This window comes from Oncorhynchus kisutch, linkage group LG17 (genome assembly GCF_002021735.2).
Source record: "Oncorhynchus kisutch isolate 150728-3 linkage group LG17, Okis_V2, whole genome shotgun sequence".
Classification (NCBI taxonomy): domain Eukaryota; kingdom Metazoa; phylum Chordata; class Actinopteri; order Salmoniformes; family Salmonidae; genus Oncorhynchus; species Oncorhynchus kisutch.
Window position 1 is genome coordinate 79,854,965 of NC_034190.2, and position 18,530 is coordinate 79,873,494.

Here is an 18,530-nt window from a genome sequence, read left to right on the forward strand (position 1 = left end):
ATGACGGGGGGGGGTGACGTGATGACGGGGAGGATGATGACGAGGGGGTGACGTGATGACGGGGGGGAGGATGATGACGGGGGAGAGGATGATGACGGGGGAGAGGAGGATGACGGGGAGAGGAGGATGACGCGATGACGGGGAGAGGAGGATGACGCGATGACGGGGAGAGGATGACGCGATGACGGGGAGAGGATGACGCGATGACGGGGAGAGGATGACGCAACGACGGGGGGGAGGATGATGACGGGGGGAGGATGATGACGGGGGGAGGATGACGCGACGACGGGGAGAGGATGATGACGGGGAGAGGATGACGCGACGACGGGGGGAGGATGGCGCGACGACGGGGGGAGGATGACAGGGAGAGGATAGTGGGGAACTAGAGGTCAACACAAACCAAATCTATCAGGGTTCCAAGGTGCCTTTATATTCTCCTACAGGGACAGGCTAAAGGAGAGGATGGAGGGGTTGTATCGTTTCCCCAGCCTCATCTTTATCAACCTCCCGTCTGGCTGTGTCCCTTGGAATCAACCGATTTCTTGTACTTGAGAGAGATTGGAGGGGTTGAATGGAGTTGAAGGTTGGGACTAATAACTAATGTAAAACATACCTGTCCGTAAGACATTTTATAGGTTAACAAGAGCAGGCTGAAATACTGTACAAAACAAAACCCTACTGAAAAAAGCAGGAACTCTTCTACCTACTATATCAGAGGTTGAAACCTGCACGGTGTGACTACTGTCCCCACCTCCTGTCACTGTGAGGGCTGTGCTGCCGCTTGCTGCTGCTACTACTGGGTTCTACTACCCCGTGACATAGTATATACAAATATATATAGAGAGCAACATGTCCATAGATAATCCTGCGGCACCTTTTTTAGTTGTAGAAATGATACAAGTAAATAGGTCTCAATATTTGAAGAAGTTAACTTATTACCACTTTTCATTTTTATAGACACGTGTAGATTTAATGTTTTATTTTGGGATTTGTATCATTTCAATTTGATGTACATTTTGTTTCATTGGTTTATACTTTTTGTTTTAACCTGACACATTTAATAAATGGCTCTAGTTCAAATCTTTAGGTTAACTTTAAAATATAAATTAAGGTTGGCTCAACTGCAATATTTTATATGCGTTCTCTCAATGTGATGTTCACTCAGATTGTGTGTGTGTGAAAGCATGTTGGGACATGTGTACACAGAGTATAGCAAATATTAGGAACACTTATTGGGTTGCAGCCATCCCTCCTTTTTGCCCTCAGAACAGCCTCACTTCGTCGGGGCATGAACTCTACGAGGTGTTGAAAGGGTTCCACAGGGTTGCTGGCCCATGTTGATGCCAATGCTTCCCACAGTTGTGTCCAGTTGGCTGGATGTCCTTTGGGTGGTGGACCATTATTGATACACACAGGAAACTGTTGTGAAACGCAGCAGCATTGCAGTTCTTGACACAAAGCGGTGTGCCTGGCACCTATTACCATACCCCGTCTTGCCCATTCACACACCACATCCATGATGTCTCAAGGTTTAAAAATCCTTCTTTCACCTGTCTCCTCCCCTTCATCTACACTGATTGAAGTGGATTTATCATAGCGTTCAGCTGGTCAGTCTCATGGAAAGAGCAGGTGTTCCTAATGGTTTTGTACACTGTGTACATTTGCCATGAGTCTTTATACAATGGTTAGCCCCTGATTAAATTACTTCTCTTAACTTATGAAAGCTAACAATTACACTACATATTGCATGATTTTAGAAAATTCTTACCAATTGTCACCAAGCCATAGAATATGTTCAATTTGCTTGATAATCCCAAAATTTTACCGTACCACACCCAGACTCCATGTATCTGTGTAGAAGACGTTTGACCGAGATGAATCTCTGATTATTGTTTTAGCCAAGTTAAGAGTGTGCTGGTGCACTACAATCTGGTGCTGTCTGGGAATGCAGAAGTCCTCTTTTTCTTTGTACATTTCTTTTATTAAAGACTTAATTACAAATTGTTCCATGTGAATCTGGTGTTTAAATCACTAAAGCGCTATACATTCTCAACTTTGCATAAAGGATTTTATTAACAGCATTCAATAATACAGCTCAAATTCCAAAACATCCTTACAAAACTGCTGAAGTACAACACATACATTCACAAAATGATAACCTTTGACCTTTAACCCACAGCACAGAATAAAAGGCAGATTGGGAAAGACTCAAAGCCTTTGTCATCTACCACGACAACTCAAGACGTGTACTGTTACACAGTCGGACGACCAAAGCGATCTGCCTGGCCAAGTCACTATAAAGATTTATCGATCATTTGATCAACGAGAAAGCATTATCTTTCCAAATGTTCGATTAAAAAGGACAAATGAGAATAGTTTTTAACTAGAATGCAAGTTTCATGCGACATACTGTAGGTTTGGCACTGAAGGGTGAAAGTTTGAGTCGAGACAAAAAACGGTAAAACATCCAGTCTAACTTAAGGAATATCTGTAGCGATTAAGATCAAATTTTTGAAATTTATTTTAGTCCGTTTTTTAATTTTCCTGTTGCATTACAAACCAAATACTACACACAAAACAATGTCCCGTGTGTTGATGAACACCACAAAACTCCACTTCAAAATGTATATTAACAAAACAAATAGTTTTGAATGACAGGAGAAAAGATAAGCAACCCTTCACACATCAACAAAATTAATTGGCATCATCGACCAGTAAAAAAATAAAAAATAAAAATGGTTTACATTTTTTTTTACCCCCCCCCATCCCATCCCATCATGCTGTTTTCGACCAATAGGATAACACAACTAGTATGTAGGGGAAAAAACATGATCCTTTCACTATTGATTATGAAGTAAACCAAATGAACATATTTAGATAAATGTACATGCCAGGGTTGGAGTCGATTTCACCTTTATCCAATAAATTCCAAAGCTAATGCAATTCAACTCTATTTAAATCCACCTATGAATCAAATTTAAAATGAGTTTCACCCCGAATTGACAATTAAAAATGTCCCAACACAGACGAACTAGGAAATATTCATAGGACCTCTTGGAAAATAAATCTACTGAACATAAAAAGAGAATTTGATCTCTAGTAGGTGCTTTTGAATCTGGAAATGAGCAGAATCCGTCATAACAATTGAAGAAGCATTGCCAACCTTAGTCTCATGATCATGTTGAATCTGAAACGTCTTCTGGACTTAATCATATCATAGTGTCGACTACAGTTATTCTCTGGAATGCTGACTCTCAAAAACACACCTTGTCTTCACTGCCAGTCTACCAAGGTCAACCTGCTAACAGAATAGAGTCAACCAATAGCATCACTTTAGATAAGTCTCTAAACCACACTCATCATAATGTAGGTCAACAGTTTCAGACATACCACGTCTTCAACAGGCACCTCTACCAGCTCCACACCCACACATCTTCAACAGGCACCTCTACCAGCTCCACACCCACACATCTTCAACAGGCACCTCTACCAGCTCCACACCCACACATCTTCAACAGGCACCTCTACCAGCTCCACACCCACACATCTTCAACAGGCATCTCTACCAGCTCCACACCCACACATCTTCAACAGGCACCTCTACCAGCTCCACACCCACACATCTTCAACAGGCACCTCTACCAGCTCCACACCCACACATCTTCAACAGGCACCTCTACCAGCTCCACACCCACACATCTTCAACAGGCACCTCTACCAGCTCCACACCCACACGTCTTCAACAGGCAGCTCCACACCCACACATCTTCAACAGGCACCTCTACCAGCTCCACACCCACACATCTTCAACAGACACCTCTACCAGCTCCACACCCACACATCTTCAACAGGCACCTCTACCAGCTCCACACCCACACATCTTCAACAGGCACCTCTACCAGCTCCACACCCACACATTTTCAACAGGCACCTCTACCAGCTCCACACCCACACGTCTTCAACAGGCAGCTCCACACCCACACATCTTCAACAGGCACCTCTACCAGCTCCACACCCACACATCTTCAACAGGCACCTCTACCAGCTCCACACCCACACATCTTCAACAGGCACCTCTACCAGCTCCACACATCTTCAACAGGCACCTCTACCAGCTCCACTCCACTCCACTCAACCAACACCAGATCAGACCAATGTTACGATGTGCAATATCAAAAACAAAATGGCCTCACTGTGGAATCCTACCTGATACTCATTGTGCAAGCTCTGTTGATCTACAGAGTTCCAACTCCACACAAACAGCTCCCCTGAACAGATCTATGATGTTATGGGAAAATGGGGGGGGGGGGGGTCTAATAGGGAAAATCCCAGCTGTGTGGTCTCAAATCCCTGTCCACTATGCCAAACAAAGTCTCTCTGGCTTCTGGACACGACTGAAATTACAAACTATTTCCCCTCTGGCTCGGCCGCTATGCCATTTTTACAAGGCTCTAAAGCAATATCCAGTGGTTTACCTTTATTGAAGACCTGAACCAACGTGTTCTGGAACCTGTGGCTGCACGTAACGACCAATAAGAAGTCTTCCAACAAGATAACAGACACCACCATACACCATATGTCCAGGGCTCAATCACAGCACAGAATGATAGATCACAAACTCACACCCACCCAACTCTCTGAGTTAAAATGGATCCGTTTGGCTGTCAGAGAAAGATATCTGTGCCATTGAGAAAGCTAAGCTACAGATTCCCAGGGAGCCTTTCTATCACAGAGGTGAAACTCTTTCCATTACACTGGTCAAATATCTATGCTTCTTACACCAACAGAAAAGGCATTGAGTAAGAAAAACACAGAGAGAGGATGATGTAGAGGACAAGAGGGATACAGACCCAGTCAGTAAGTCAGTAACAGGGGGTCTGTTGCCCTGCCTAGAAGAATGGTAGGGGTCAGGGGTTGTAGATGCCCAAGGCTGGTTGCTTGGTTGTTTTCTGCTGTTAGTTGTATCTGTGGAGAAGTCATTTCTCCCGGTAGTACAGCAGGTACATCTTCAGAGGCTCCGGGAGGGGCAGACAGAGAATCCTCTCTCTCAAGATGTTTATAGGTGGCTCTGCCCGGAGTAGCTCCCCTGTCTCCCTCTCTGCTTCCTCCTCTTCTTCTTCCTCCTCCTCCTCCGCAGCCTCCTCTCCCGCTCCCCGGGTTGCCCTTCCCTGCTCCTCCTCCTTCTGGCCCCCGCGGTTATTGTTGTTGTCCAGGGGGGCGGAGGTAGGGAGGGCACTGCTCAGTACCACAGAGTTGCAGTGGCGCCGATGAATGCGTCGACGTTTACAGCGCGGGCCGTACTTGTGGAGCCCACTGACCCCCAGGCCCCTGCCTCCTCCAAAAGAGCCCCGGCCTCGTTGCTGACCCCCCCTGTTGTCCGTGGTCACTCTCAGGGTGTGGCGGATGGCTATACGAGCCAGCTCTTGCAACGTCCGCACCTCAAACGTGGCTGCTCCGTGGGTCACCAGAGAGACGAAAGGAAAGGACACAGAGAATGATGGGAAAGTTAGAAAACGGTTAACGTGAGTATTGTTTCCATGGTGACAAAAAGTTATTTTGGGGGTTTTCTATCGTCACTCAACTCTTTAAAAAAAGAAGGTTCGAACAGACCACTAGAATGGCTGAGTGTCTGCCGGTAGAGAGTACTTAGCACCTCTAAACAGTACTTAGCACCTCTAAACAGTGCCGGTAGAGAGTACTTAGCACCTCTAAACAGTACTTAGCACCTCTAAACAGTACTTAGCACCTCTAAACAGTACTTAGCACCTCTAAACAGTGCCAGTAGAGTACTTAGCACCTCTAAACAGTACTTAGCACCTCTAAACAGTGCCGGTAGAGAGTACTTAGCACCTCTAAACAGTGCCGGTAGAGACTACTTAGCACCTCTAAACAGTGCCGGTAGAGACTACTTAGCACCTCTAAACAGTGCCGGTAGAAATTTGCGGACTGATTGTACATGTAGAAATGGGCAAAATGACGGCTGTCAGTCCTTATAACACGCCGCACCGGAAAGCAAGCGAACGGAACCCGTACTGTGCAGAGCGACAATCGGTCTGGCGAGTCATGTCCTTTGAACTGACTCCCATGTACAACAAACTGATGAGGCACTCACGTAGTGGGGCGGTCTTTGATGTTTTGATGTTACTGGTGTAATCTTTGGGGAGCACCAGGGGAGCGAAGGACACAGCAATGATCTTTTTGGTCTCCCAGCTGCTCTGGCCTGTACGCGTGATCTTGGTTAGCTAGAAAGGGGAAAGCAAGAGGTTATAACTGCACAACAAGAGGTTATAACTGCACAACAAGAGGTTATAACTGCACAACAAGAGGTTATAACTGCACAACAAGAGGTTATAACTGCACAACAAGAAGTTATAACTGCACAACAAGAAGTTAACTGCACAACAAGAGGTTATAACTGCACAACAAGAGGTTATAACTGCACAACAAGAGGGTACATTAGAGCAGTGGTTCCCAAACTGTTTTGAAAAATAATAAAAACATGTATTTTTTTTAAAGGAACTCAGCCCGGCTTTCAATTTACTGTTGAAAGTTGTAATAGTAGAATGCACAAGGTGACATTTTGTAGTTGGGTATTACATCATCAGTTCCTCTTGTTATGTCATTACAGACCATTAGAGAAATGTCCAGATCAACGAGCCCATGTCAGTGGTTTATTTTTTAGCCCTTAAATGTTGTTGTAATGTTTGAGTCACTCGGATATCATCACATGAATACACATTAGACATGGTCAAATGTATAGAATTGGAAGACAATGGGATTTAAACCTGAAACTTCTCTCTACCAACAAGAGGAGTGTGAACAGTTTGTGTCATGAACAGTGCTTGTGCGTGTAGAATTAGACGTGTGTGTGTGTGTGTGTGTGGGGGGGGGTAAAGTAAGGCCTGAGTAAAACAGTTTGGTAACCCCTAGATTAGGGTACATCCTTGTTGTGTAAGGGTCAGGTAATAGTACTCATTTAACATGTATGCATTTCAGTGTGAGTGTGTTGGTGTTTATACACACCTTCTCCTCTAGGGGCAGTACCAGAATACCCCCCACCTTCAGCAGGTTCATCATGTATTCTTCATGGTCTCTCTGCACCCCCGCCCCACAATACACCCTGTCATACTGCCTGCACTCAGAGGGGATCTCCAGGCAGTTCCCCACCACAAAGGAAGGCTCGCAGAACTCAAACCTAAAACACAAAGGAAGGAAACAAAGAGACAGACATATGCGGGCTACACATGAAGTCACTGATGTCGACAGACGGGCTACACATGAAGTCACTGATGTCGACAGACGGGCTACACATGAAGTCACTGATGTCGACAGACGGGCTACACATGAAGTCACTGATGTCGACAGACGGGCTACACATGAAGTCACTGATGTCGACAGACGGGCTACACATGAAGTCACTGATGTCGACAGACGGGCTACACATGAAGTCACTGATGTCGACAGACGGGCTACACATGAAGTCACTGATGTCGACAGACGGGCTACACATGAAGTCACTGATGTCGACAGACGGGCTACACATGAAGTCACTGATGTCGACAGACGGGCTACACATGAAGTCACTGATGTCGACAGACGGGCTACACATGAAGTCACTGATGTCGACAGACGGGCTACACATGAAGTCACTGATGTCGACAGACGGGCTACACATGAAGTCACTGATGTCGACAGACGGGCTACACATGAAGTCACTGATGTCGACAGACGGGCTACACATGAAGTCACTGATGTCGACAGACAGGCTACACATGAAGTCACTGATGTCGACAGACAGGCTACACATGAAGTCACTGATGTCGACAGACAGGCTACACATGAAGTCACTGATGTCGACAGACAGGCTACACATGAAGTCACTGATGTCGACAGACAGGCTACACATGAAGTCACTGATGTCGACAGACAGGCTACACATGAAGTCACTGATGTCGACAGACAGACAACACTGCTCTAGATGGGGAAGGAAATCAGAGGTAAAGTGTCTCACTTGTCAAAGCTTTCGCTGGTTTTGATGAAGTAGTCTAGCTTCTGGTAGGCATACTCAATCACATCAGCATATAACTCCACCCCATGGTTCACACCAAATGGACCTGGAACCAGGATAACAACAGAACAACCATGTGAGTTTTGTACAATCCACAATGAATTTTAATAAAGAAAATACACTTTTCCAATCAGCTGGCCTGCTGATTTCCCCATTTCCAGTCCCAATAAGGCCCAGAGTGGTTGTACCATCTACTACAGTAACTCACCCAGTATGAGGCCCAGAGTGGTTGTACCATCTACTACAGTAACTCACCCAGTATGAGGCCCAGAGTGGTTGTACCATCTACTACAGTAACTCACCCAGTATGAGGCCCAGAGTGGTTGTACCATCTACTACAGTAACTCACCCAGTATGAGGCCCAGAGTGGTTGTACCATCTACTACAGTAACTCACCCAGTATGAGGCCCAGAGTGGTTGTACCATCTACTACAGTAACTCACCCAGTATGAGGCCCAGAGTGGTTGTACCATCTACTACAGTAACTCACCCAGTATGAGGCCCAGAGTGGTTGTACCATCTACTACAGTAACTCACCCAGTATGAGGCCCAGACTGGTTGTACCATCTGCTACAGTAACTCACCCAGTATGAGGCCCAGACTGGTTGTACCATCTGCTACAGTAACTCACCCAGTATGAGGCCCAGAGTGGTTGTACCACCTGCTACAGTAACTCACCCAGTATGAGGCCCAGACTGGTTGTACCACCTGCTACAGTAACTCACCCAGTATGAGGCCCAGAGTGGTTGTACCACCTGCTACAGTAACTCACCCAGTATGAGGCCCAGAGTGGTTGTACCACCTGCTACAGTAACTCACCCAGTATGAGGCCCAGAGTGGTTGTACCGTCTGCTACAGTAACTCACCCAGTATGAGGCCCAGAGTGGTTGTACCATCTACTACAGTAACTCACCCAGTATGAGGCCCAGAGTGGTTGTACCGTCTGCTACAGTAACTCACCCAGTATGAGGCCCAGAGTGGTTGTACCACCTGCTACAGTAACTCACCCAGTATGAGGCCCAGAGTGGTTGTACCACCTGCTACAGTAACTCACCCAGTATGAGGCCCAGAGTGGTTGTACCACCTGCTACAGTAACTCACCCAGTATGAGGCCCAGAGTGGTTGTACCGTCTGCTACAGTAACTCACCCAGTATGAGGCCCAGAGTGGTTGTACCATCTACTACAGTAACTCACCCAGTATGAGGCCCAGAGTGGTTGTACCATCTACTACAGTAACTCACCCAGTATGAGGCCCAGAGTGGTTGTACCATCTACTACAGTAACTCACCCAGTATGAGGCCCAGAGTGGTTGTACCATCTACTACAGTAACTCACCCAGTATGAGGCCCAGAGTGGTTGTACCATCTACTACAGTAACTCACCCAGTATGAGGCCCAGAGTGGTTGTACCATCTACTACAGTAACTCACCCAGTATGAGGCCCAGAGTGGTTGTACCACCTGCTACAGTAACTCACCCAGTATGAGGCCCAGAGTGGTTGTACCGTCTGCTACAGTAACTCACCCAGTATGAGGCCCAGAATGGTTGTACCGTCTACTACAGTAACTCACCCAGTATGAGGCCCAGAGTGGTTGTACCACCTGCTACAGTAACTCACCCAGTATGAGGCCCAGAGTGGTTGTACCATCTACTACAGTAACTCACCCAGTATGAGGCCCAGAGTGGTTGTACCATCTACTACAGTAACTCACCCAGTATGAGGCCCAGAGTGGTTGTACCATCTACTACAGTAACTCACCCAGTATGAGGCCCAGAATGGTTGTACCGTCTACTACAGTAACTCACCCAGTATGAGGCCCAGAGTGGTTGTACCATCTACTACAGTAACTCACCCAGTATGAGGCCCAGAGTGGTTGTACCATCTACTACAGTAACTCACCCAGTATGAGGCCCAGAGTGGTTGTACCATCTACTACAGTAACTCACCCAGTATGAGGCCCAGAGTGGTTGTACCGTCTGCTACAGTAACTCACCCAGTATGAGGCCCAGAGTGGTTGTACCGTCTGCTACAGTAACTCACCCAGTATGAGTCCCACCATAGTGCTGAGGTACCCCGTCCCACTGCCCAGGTTGAGGAAGGACAGGCCCGGGTGCAGGTCCAGGGCCTCCATCACCTCAGAGTAGATGCAGGGTGCTGAGAGGTGGATGTTGCCGTGCCTCCAGGCCAGGTCCTTGTAGGCGCTGTCACGGTACTCCTCCAGGTAGTAGTCGGCCCGGTCGATGGCCCTGAAGGCCCGCTCCACCAGGTCCGAACGGATGTAGTGTGCCTCCTTCAGGTTGTCAATCAACTCGTCATTATCCTCCCCAGCGCTCACAGCTCCTCCCATCTTAGCTGGAGAGAAGGGTCACTTCTGGACCTTTATCTGAAGAAGATAAATGTTTAAGTTATCTGCAATTGAATTCAAAAGTGTCTCTTGCATTTTGACGACTAACTAAATAAAAACTTCAACAAAACCGCCTCCATGTCATATCTTGTACATTTCAGATTAAACCAGCCATCCCTTTTTGCATTAGAATGACCAATACTGAAAGAGCTACCTAAAAAGTCTTCCTCAACACATGGTGTGATCGCCGTACCTGTGGCTTGTACCCGTGGCTTGTACCCGTGGCTTGTACCCGTGGCTTGTACCTGTGGCTTGTACCTGTGGCTTGTACCTATGGCTTGTACCTGTGGCTTGTACCTGTGGCTTGTACCTATGGCTTGTACCTGTGGCTTGTACCTGTGGCTTGTACCTATGGCTTGTACCTATGGCTTGTACCTGTGGCTTGTACCTGTGGCTTGTACCTATGGCTTGTACCTGTGGCTTGTACCTGTGGCTTGTACCTATGGCTTGTACCTATGAACGACGCCAATGGGGAGATGATAGGACTACCAGCCAAATGTTTACTGGGTCTGCTGTGTCATAAAGCAATTGAGAAGAAAGGAGCTTGATGATGCCTGGTTTGATGCCCAAGAGACATTGTGTTTGATTGCCAAATGACTCATGCAAGCACAATAAATAAAGTGTGAAATGTAGGAGAACATTTTCCTCGATGGTAATAACTATTTCAGAATAACATTAGGTACGAATTTTTCAGATATGAAAAAAAAAAAACACGACCATAGGATGGCGCTGTAGAAGCTGACGGACCTGTGCCTTGGGTTAAGAGAAAAGTCTTACCCAATCCAACTCTGTCCAGAATATATCAATAACATATGCGCGAACCCATGTCATTTAAATGGCTTAGTTACTATCTACATAGTTTAAAAAAAAATGGTTGTCACATTGGAAATCTGAAAAAAGACAAAACAGGCAACAACAGTCGTAATCTGAGTCTTCCACGCACGCAGACAGCAAAACAAAGATTCGGTACAAGGCAAGGACGAAAGACAATACACATACAGCCACCAAAATAACTGTAATATATAATTACCTACAATTTGATAATCAATTGTTTCGTTTTAAAATGCCGATTGCTGCTATTGATTTGTTCGTCTTCAGGCTTTTGTTCAGAAACGCTCACACAGTGTGCACCGCTAGCTACACGTAAACGTTCAACCAGCCGACGTACTTACGTCACACGTACGTTATGTAAATCCGACACATTTTTACTTAAAAAAATATATTTTTACAATCGAATAAACGTTCTGATTGGTTATTGATTAATACCATTTCTGAAAATAATTGGCCTAAACATAAAATAGTAATTAAACAAGCACAATGCTAAAGTGAATGTGATAGAGAATAACTTTATTTTTCCAGAAGGAACTTCAGTATATTGTAGGGCTATATGATTGCTCACATTTCATCACTCCTGATTAATATAGCACACCAATCAGTTGAATACGATTTTTGTACTTAACTTTAGGATTAGGGTTGAGCTGGGATGATGTGGACATGAAGCTATAGATTTAGGGTTTAGCTGGGATGTGGACATTACAGTTTTTTCCAACTGCTTACACACAAAATATTTTCATGTCACACGATTTTTGAAACCTCTCACTCAAAGTGCAAAACTACACACCAAATATCCAAAACCATAAGCTGTTTCTCAGCCTTTGACTCAGTTGTCAATGACATAAAACACATTTTTCTAAACACTACACACAATTCTCTACCTAAAACGCAAACATCTAACAGGAAGTGACTTGCTTTCCTTTTCCAAACACAACCAATCAAAATGCTACACTTATTCACCAGGTTACACACACACTCCTCACATGTGCAAACAATAATAGCTTAACTGATCACTAACCAATCACTGCTTTACTGTAGCATAGGCCTATAAATAGGTCAAAGGTCAGATTACCTGTGTTGAACAATGGATGCCAACAATGGACAGGGAGCAAGAGGAAGATGAAGAAGAGGATGAGGGCAAAGAAGAGAAGGAAGGAAAAGAAGAGAAGGAAGGAAGGAGAGCCATCTCTGATGAGATTAGGGCAACACTTGTTGATCATGTGATCAACCACGGTTTGACCATGAGAAAGACTGGACTGAGAGTCCAGCCCAACTTGAGTCGATTTACAATGGCGTCAATATTTCAGAAACAAAAGATAATAAGACCAGGTATGCAAATATATAATGACAATTTTAGCATTACAGTAATGTACTGTAAAATACGTATGACTGCATAGTATTGCATAAACATTTGTAACTCTAAGCCATCCATTTACTGCACTGCATTGAATGAATGAGGTTGGCTATCATGCTGTACTACATTTTGTACATTGTTCACAGTTCCTATGCAGTTCCTATGCTGAACACATACTGTGTTTGAATTCTGTACAGAGTGGAAAGGCAAAGACATCATGGAGGACGAGGACGCTTGTTTACAGATGTACAAGAGACTGCAATTATAAACATGGTTTTGGCCAACAATGCAATTAGGATTAGAGAGATAAGAGAGCATATCTTGAATAATGACACCATATTTAACAACATCAATGCTGTAAGCCTGTCGACCATACAACGCATCCTCCAACGGCACTGAGTGACGATGAAACAACTTTACAAGGTGCCATTTGAGAGAAACTCTGACAGAGTCAAGAATATGCTAAATGACTTTGTAGAGGTATGTATGCAACACTACTTCCAGTACTTCAGGCCATATTTACTCATCTGTATGTCCTTTTGTCTGTTACAAAGAGTATTGGAGCTGGATGCCCATGTAATTCGCCATGAATTTATTTATGTGGATGAGGTTGGCTTCAACCTCACCAAAACCAGGCGCTGTGGAAGAAATGTAATAGGACAGAGGGCAATTACCAATGTCCCTGGACAGCGTGGGGTAATATAACTATGTGTGCTGCCAACACTCAAAACGGGGTCCTCCATCACAATGCCACACTGGGTCCGTACAACACCGGCCATATGCTCACTTTTCTGGATGCAATTTACACAATGTTTGTCCCTGATCCAGATCAGGAGCCTGCTAGATTTGTGGTTTTATAGGACAATGTTAGTTTTCACCGGGCTGTTCTGGTCCAAAACTGGTTTGCCACCCATCCACAATTTGTGGTTTTGTACCTACCCCCATATTCACCTTTTCTTCGAAATGCCATAGAGGAATTCTTCTCAGCCTGGCGCTGGAAAGTGTATGATCGCCAACCCTATGCCCGCATGCCGCTTCTCCAGGCAATGGAGGACGCATGTGGGGACATAGAGGTTGCCTCTGTCCAAGGTTGGATACGCCATGCTAGGAGATACTTCCCTCAATGTTTGGCAAGAGAAAATGTATCTTGTGATGTGGTCGAAGTATTGTGGCCAGACCCAGGCCGGAGAAGAGATGAAGCGTAAGCTTAGCACTGGTGGGTTGAGCTGGGATGTGGACATTGAACTAGGGTTAGGTTTAGGGTTGAGCTGGGATGTTGACATTGAACTAGGGTTAGGTTTAGGGTTGAGCTGGAATGTTGACATTAAACTAGGGTTAGGTTTAGTGTTGAGCTGGGATGTTGACATTAAACTAGGGTTAGGATTGACCTGGGATGTTGACATTAAACTAGGGTTAGGTTTAGGGTTGAGCTGGGATGTTGACATTAAACTAGGGTTAGGTTTAGGGTTGAGCTGGGATGTGGACATTAAACTAGGGTTAGGGTTGATCTGGGATGTTGACATTAAACTAGGGTTAGGTTTAGGGTTGAGCTGGAATGTTGACATTAAACTAGGGTTAGGGTTGATCTGGGATGTTGACATTAAACTAGGGTTAGGTTTAGGGTTGAGGTGGGATGTGGACATTGCACTAGGGTTAGGTTTAGAGTTGGGCTGGGATGTTGACATTAAACTAGGGTTAGGTTTAGGGTTGAGCTGGGATGTTGACATTAGATTAGGGTTAGGGTTGATCTGGGATGTTGACATTAAACTAGGGTTAGGTTTAGGGTTGAGCTGGGATGTTGACATTAAACTAGGGTTAGGTTTAGGGTTGAGCTGGGATGTTGACATTAAACTAGGGTTAGGTTTAGGGTTGAGCTGGGATGTTGACATTAAACTAGGGTTAGGTTTAGGGTTGAGCTGGGATGTTGACAATAAACTAGGGTTAGGTTTAGGGTTGAGCTGGGATGTTGACATTAAACTAGGGTTAGGTTTAGGGTTGAGCTGGGATGTGGACATTGAACTAGGGTTAGGTTTAGGGTTGAGCTGGGATGTGGACATTGAACTAGGGTTAGGTTTATCAACCTGAATACAACGGGTGTAGTCTAAACTATGAAACGCTTTCTTACAAGCCTTCCCAATGATGCATAGTTAAACAATTTAAATACAAATAGTAAATCAGAACCATATACCGGGAGTACCAGATCAATGTGGAGCTATATACCGGGAGTACCAGATCAATGTGGAGCTATATACAGGGAGTACCAGATCAATGTGGAGCTATATACAGGGAGTACCAGATCAATGTGGAGCTATATACAGGGAGTACCAGATCAATGTGGAGCTATATACAGGGAGTACCAGTACCAGATCAATGTGGAGCTATATACAGGGAGTACCAGTACCAGATCAATGTGGAGCTATATACAGGGAGTACCAGTACCAGATCAATGTGGAGCTATATACAGGGAGTACCAGATCAATGTGGAGCTATATACAGGGAGTACCAGATCAATGTGGAGCTATATACAGGGAGTACCAGATCAATGTGGAGCTATATACAGAGAGTAGCAGTACCAGATCAATGTGGAGCTATATACAGGGAGTACCAGATCAATGTGGAGCTATATACAGAGAGTAGCAGTACCAGATCAATGTGGAGCTATATACAGGGAGTACCAGATCAATGTGGAGCTATATACAGGGAGTACCAGATCAATGTGGAGCTATATACAGGGAGTAGCAGTACCAGATCAATGTGGAGCTATATACAGGGAGTAGCAGTACCAGATCAATGTGGAGCTATATACAGAGAGTAGCAGTACCAGATCAATGTGGAGCTATATGCCGGGAGTACCAGATCAATGTGGAGCTATATGCCGGGAGTACCAGATCAATGTGGAGCTATATACAGGGAGTACCAGATCAATGTGGAGCTATATGCCGGGAGTACCAGATCAATGTGGAGCTATATACAGGGAGTACCAGATCAATGTGCAGTTGTACGAGGTATTTGAGGTAGATATGTACATGAAGACAGGGTGAGGTGTCTAGGCATTAGGGTAGATAATAATAAGGTATTTGAGGTAGATATGTACATGAAGGCAGGGTGAGGTGTCTAGGCATTAGGGTAGATAATAATAAGGTATTTGAGGTAGATATGTACATGAAGGCAGGGTGAGGTGTCTAGGCATTAGGGTAGATAATAATAAGGTATTTGAGGTAGATATGTACATGAAGGCAGGGTGAGGTGTCTAGGCATTAGGGTAGATAATAATAAGGTATTTGAGGTAGATATGTACATGAAGGCAGGGTGAGGTGTCTAGACATTAGGGTAGATAATAATAAGGTATTTGAGGTAGATATGTACATGAAGGCAGGGTGAGGTGTCTAGACATTAGGGTAGATAATAATAAGGTATTTGAGGTAGATATGTACATGAAGGCAGGGTGAGGTGTCTAGACATTAGGGTAGATAATAATAAGGTATTTGAGGTAGATATGTACATGAAGGCAGGGTGAGGTGTCTAGACATTAGGGTAGATAATAATAAGGTATTTGAGGTAGATATGTACATGAAGGCAGGGTGAGGTGTCTAGACATTAGGGTAGATAATAATAAGGTATTTGAGGTAGATATGTACATGAAGGCAGGGTGAAGTGTCCAGGTATAAAGAACAGAGGAGCAGCAGCAAATGGTGTGTGTGTGGTCGGTGTGTGTGTGTGTGTGTGTGAATATGACAGTCACACACATTATAATACAATGATGTACAAACAATACATCTAAAATATAATGTGTGTATGTCTATCTGTGTGTTAGTGTTAATGTGTGTGTGTGTGTGTGTGTGTCACCTCACAGTCCCCTCTGTTCCATGAGATGCTGTTTAATCTGTTTTTTTAACGGTAATATTTCTGTTTGCTGAGTAACTGGAAATGGAAGGGAGTTCCATGGGACCACGGCTCTGTATAATACTGTGAGTTGCCGTGAATGTCTTTTTACAATTGTTTTATTTCTTTACTTGCCTATTGTTCACCTAATACTGTTTTTGTAGAGCCTGTAAGTAAGCATTTCACTGTAAGGTCTACACCTGTTGTATTCAGTACAAATAAACTTAGATTTGATGGAAACTCAGTGGTGAAATATTATGTAGCTGAAAGTAACATGTCAGCCTATTAATTGTCCAAATATTTAAAAAAACTGTTGAGGTCTTCGAGAATGTTTTTGAAACCAAATACGGTGCTTTTAGTTGTAGATGTATTTAAGACCAGTTTATTATGAATCACCCATTCTGACACTGACTGTAAATACTTATTTAGAATTTCAACGAGCTCACTGGCTTTGGGTGCTGACATGTAGAGTGTGGAATCCTCTGCATACATACACTACCGTTCAGAAGTTTGGGGTCACTTAGAAATGTCCTTGTTTTTGAAAGAAAAGCACATTTTTCTGTCCATTTAAAATAACATCAAATTGATCAGAAATGCAGTGTAGACATTGTTAATGTTGTAAATGACTATTGTAGCTGGAAACAGCAGATTTTTTAAAATGGAATATCTACATATTGTACAGAGGCCCATTATCAGCAACCATCACTCCTGTGTTCCAATGGCACGTTGTGTTAGTTTCATTTGTGAGCAAGAATCAATCAACTTGGGCTCCTGAGTGGTATAGCGGTCTATAGCACTGCATCTCAGTGCTAGAGGTGTCGCTGCAGTCCCTGGTTCGAATCCAGGCTGCATCACATCAGGCTGTGATTGAGAGTCACATAGGGCGGCGCACAATTGACCCAGTGTCGTCCGGGTTTGGCCCGGGGTAGGCTTGCCCTGTTACATCAAATACAAATAAAATACGCAAACTGATTGGGTGGCTGTTGGAGCCAGCAAAGGGTGCTTTACTATATTAAGCAGTGGAATTACTTCAGCTTCAGCTTTTCCACGCCACTTCCTCATTCACATCTGGATTGACTTCCTCATGCACATCTGGATTGACTTCCTCATGCACATCTGGATTGACTTCCTCATTCACATCAGACCAACATGCATTTCTTTACGTCTTCAACAAGTGTCCTGAGAAGACATTTTAAATTAATTTAGGCCCAATCTTAGCTAATCCAGTCAGTCAGTCAGGTACTTGTGAGTGTCAGTTAGTTTATGTATGTATGTGTGCGTGCGTGTGATGTTTGGCTGAAGCTACTGAACCTGAAGTTTGGCTCTCTCACTCCTCCCAGACTTTTGGAAGGGAAGGTGGACAACGAGCTTGTCATATCGGAGTTCTTGACTCTCTCCAGAACAGCCATCTTGTTCTTGAATCTTAGGAACTTGACTACTATCGGCCTGGGTCTGTCACCTGGGTCTGTCACCTGGGCTGGTTACAGGTGTTCCAGACGTGTGGGCGTGGCTTCACCTCAATCTTCCTAAGCCTTCCTCTGACACAGCTTGAAATTGAGGGCCTTTTCATCTGACACTACCTGATACAGAGGGCCTTCCTCTGACACCGCCTGATATATAGGGCCTTCCTCTGACACCGCCTGATATAGAGGGCCTTCCTCTGACCACCATCTACACACATATAGGGCCTTCAACTGACACAGCTTGACATAGAGGGTTAGGGTTGTTAGTTAGGACATCATATAAGAGCTGAATGATGTCGTAGGCTACCTCTACCCCAAGATTACAGTATGTATGATGTCCTATGTATAGCAGCCTAAGAAAAATGGTCAATTCTATTTTTATAGAACCTATATGATTTCTACCGCTGACTCAAATATCTGAATCAAATATCCCAGTAAACACAACATTTTAGATTCTACTACTTGTAGATTCCATGTAGCCCAGCAGATGTCAGTGCTCATCCACGTCAGTGCTCATCCACTTC

The 18,530-nt window shown here is 44.5% G+C and overlaps 1 protein-coding gene across 6 annotated transcripts; it reads right to left on the reverse strand.

Annotated features, from left to right (window-relative positions):
• Nucleotides 1-778: 778 nt before the first annotated feature.
• LOC109881632 (protein-L-isoaspartate O-methyltransferase domain-containing protein 2-like) lies at nt 779-11,637 on the reverse strand. 6 transcript variants are annotated; one of them, XR_004203741.1, is made up of 6 exons: nt 10,110-10,416; nt 8,012-8,114; nt 7,024-7,195; nt 6,113-6,242; nt 3,999-5,449; nt 779-3,893 (listed from the first exon to the last, which is right to left on the reverse strand). XR_004203741.1 is itself a non-coding variant. In XM_031794744.1 (6 exons), the coding sequence occupies exons 2-6, from the start codon at nt 10,414-10,416 to the stop codon at nt 4,977-4,979; spliced, it is 1,185 nt and encodes a 394-aa protein (XP_031650604.1). In that variant the 5' UTR covers nt 10,417-10,452; nt 11,508-11,637; the 3' UTR covers nt 779-4,976. The 6 variants fall into 6 exon arrangements, 2 of the variants coding, with proteins under 2 accessions (XP_031650604.1, XP_031650605.1); XR_004203742.1 differs by having other exon boundaries at nt 779-3,712; nt 3,856-5,449; XR_004203740.1 differs by having other exon boundaries at nt 779-3,712; nt 3,818-5,449.
• Nucleotides 11,638-18,530: the final 6,893 nt, after the last annotated feature.

Excerpts from the sequence above, each read along its gene's own strand:
- LOC109881632 (XM_031794744.1), bottom strand. The coding sequence starts at position 10,416 with ATGGGAGGAGCTGTGAGCGCTGGGGAGGATAATGACGAGTTGATTGAC. Across the intron at positions 8,115-10,109 it reads TATGGTGGGACTCATACTGG|GTCCATTTGGTGTGAACCAT; the intron begins GTGAGTTACTGT and ends TCCTGGTTCCAG. Across the intron at positions 5,450-6,112 it reads ATCAAAGACCGCCCCACTAC|CCACGTTTGAGGTGCGGACG; the intron begins GTGAGTGCCTCA and ends CCCACGGAGCAG.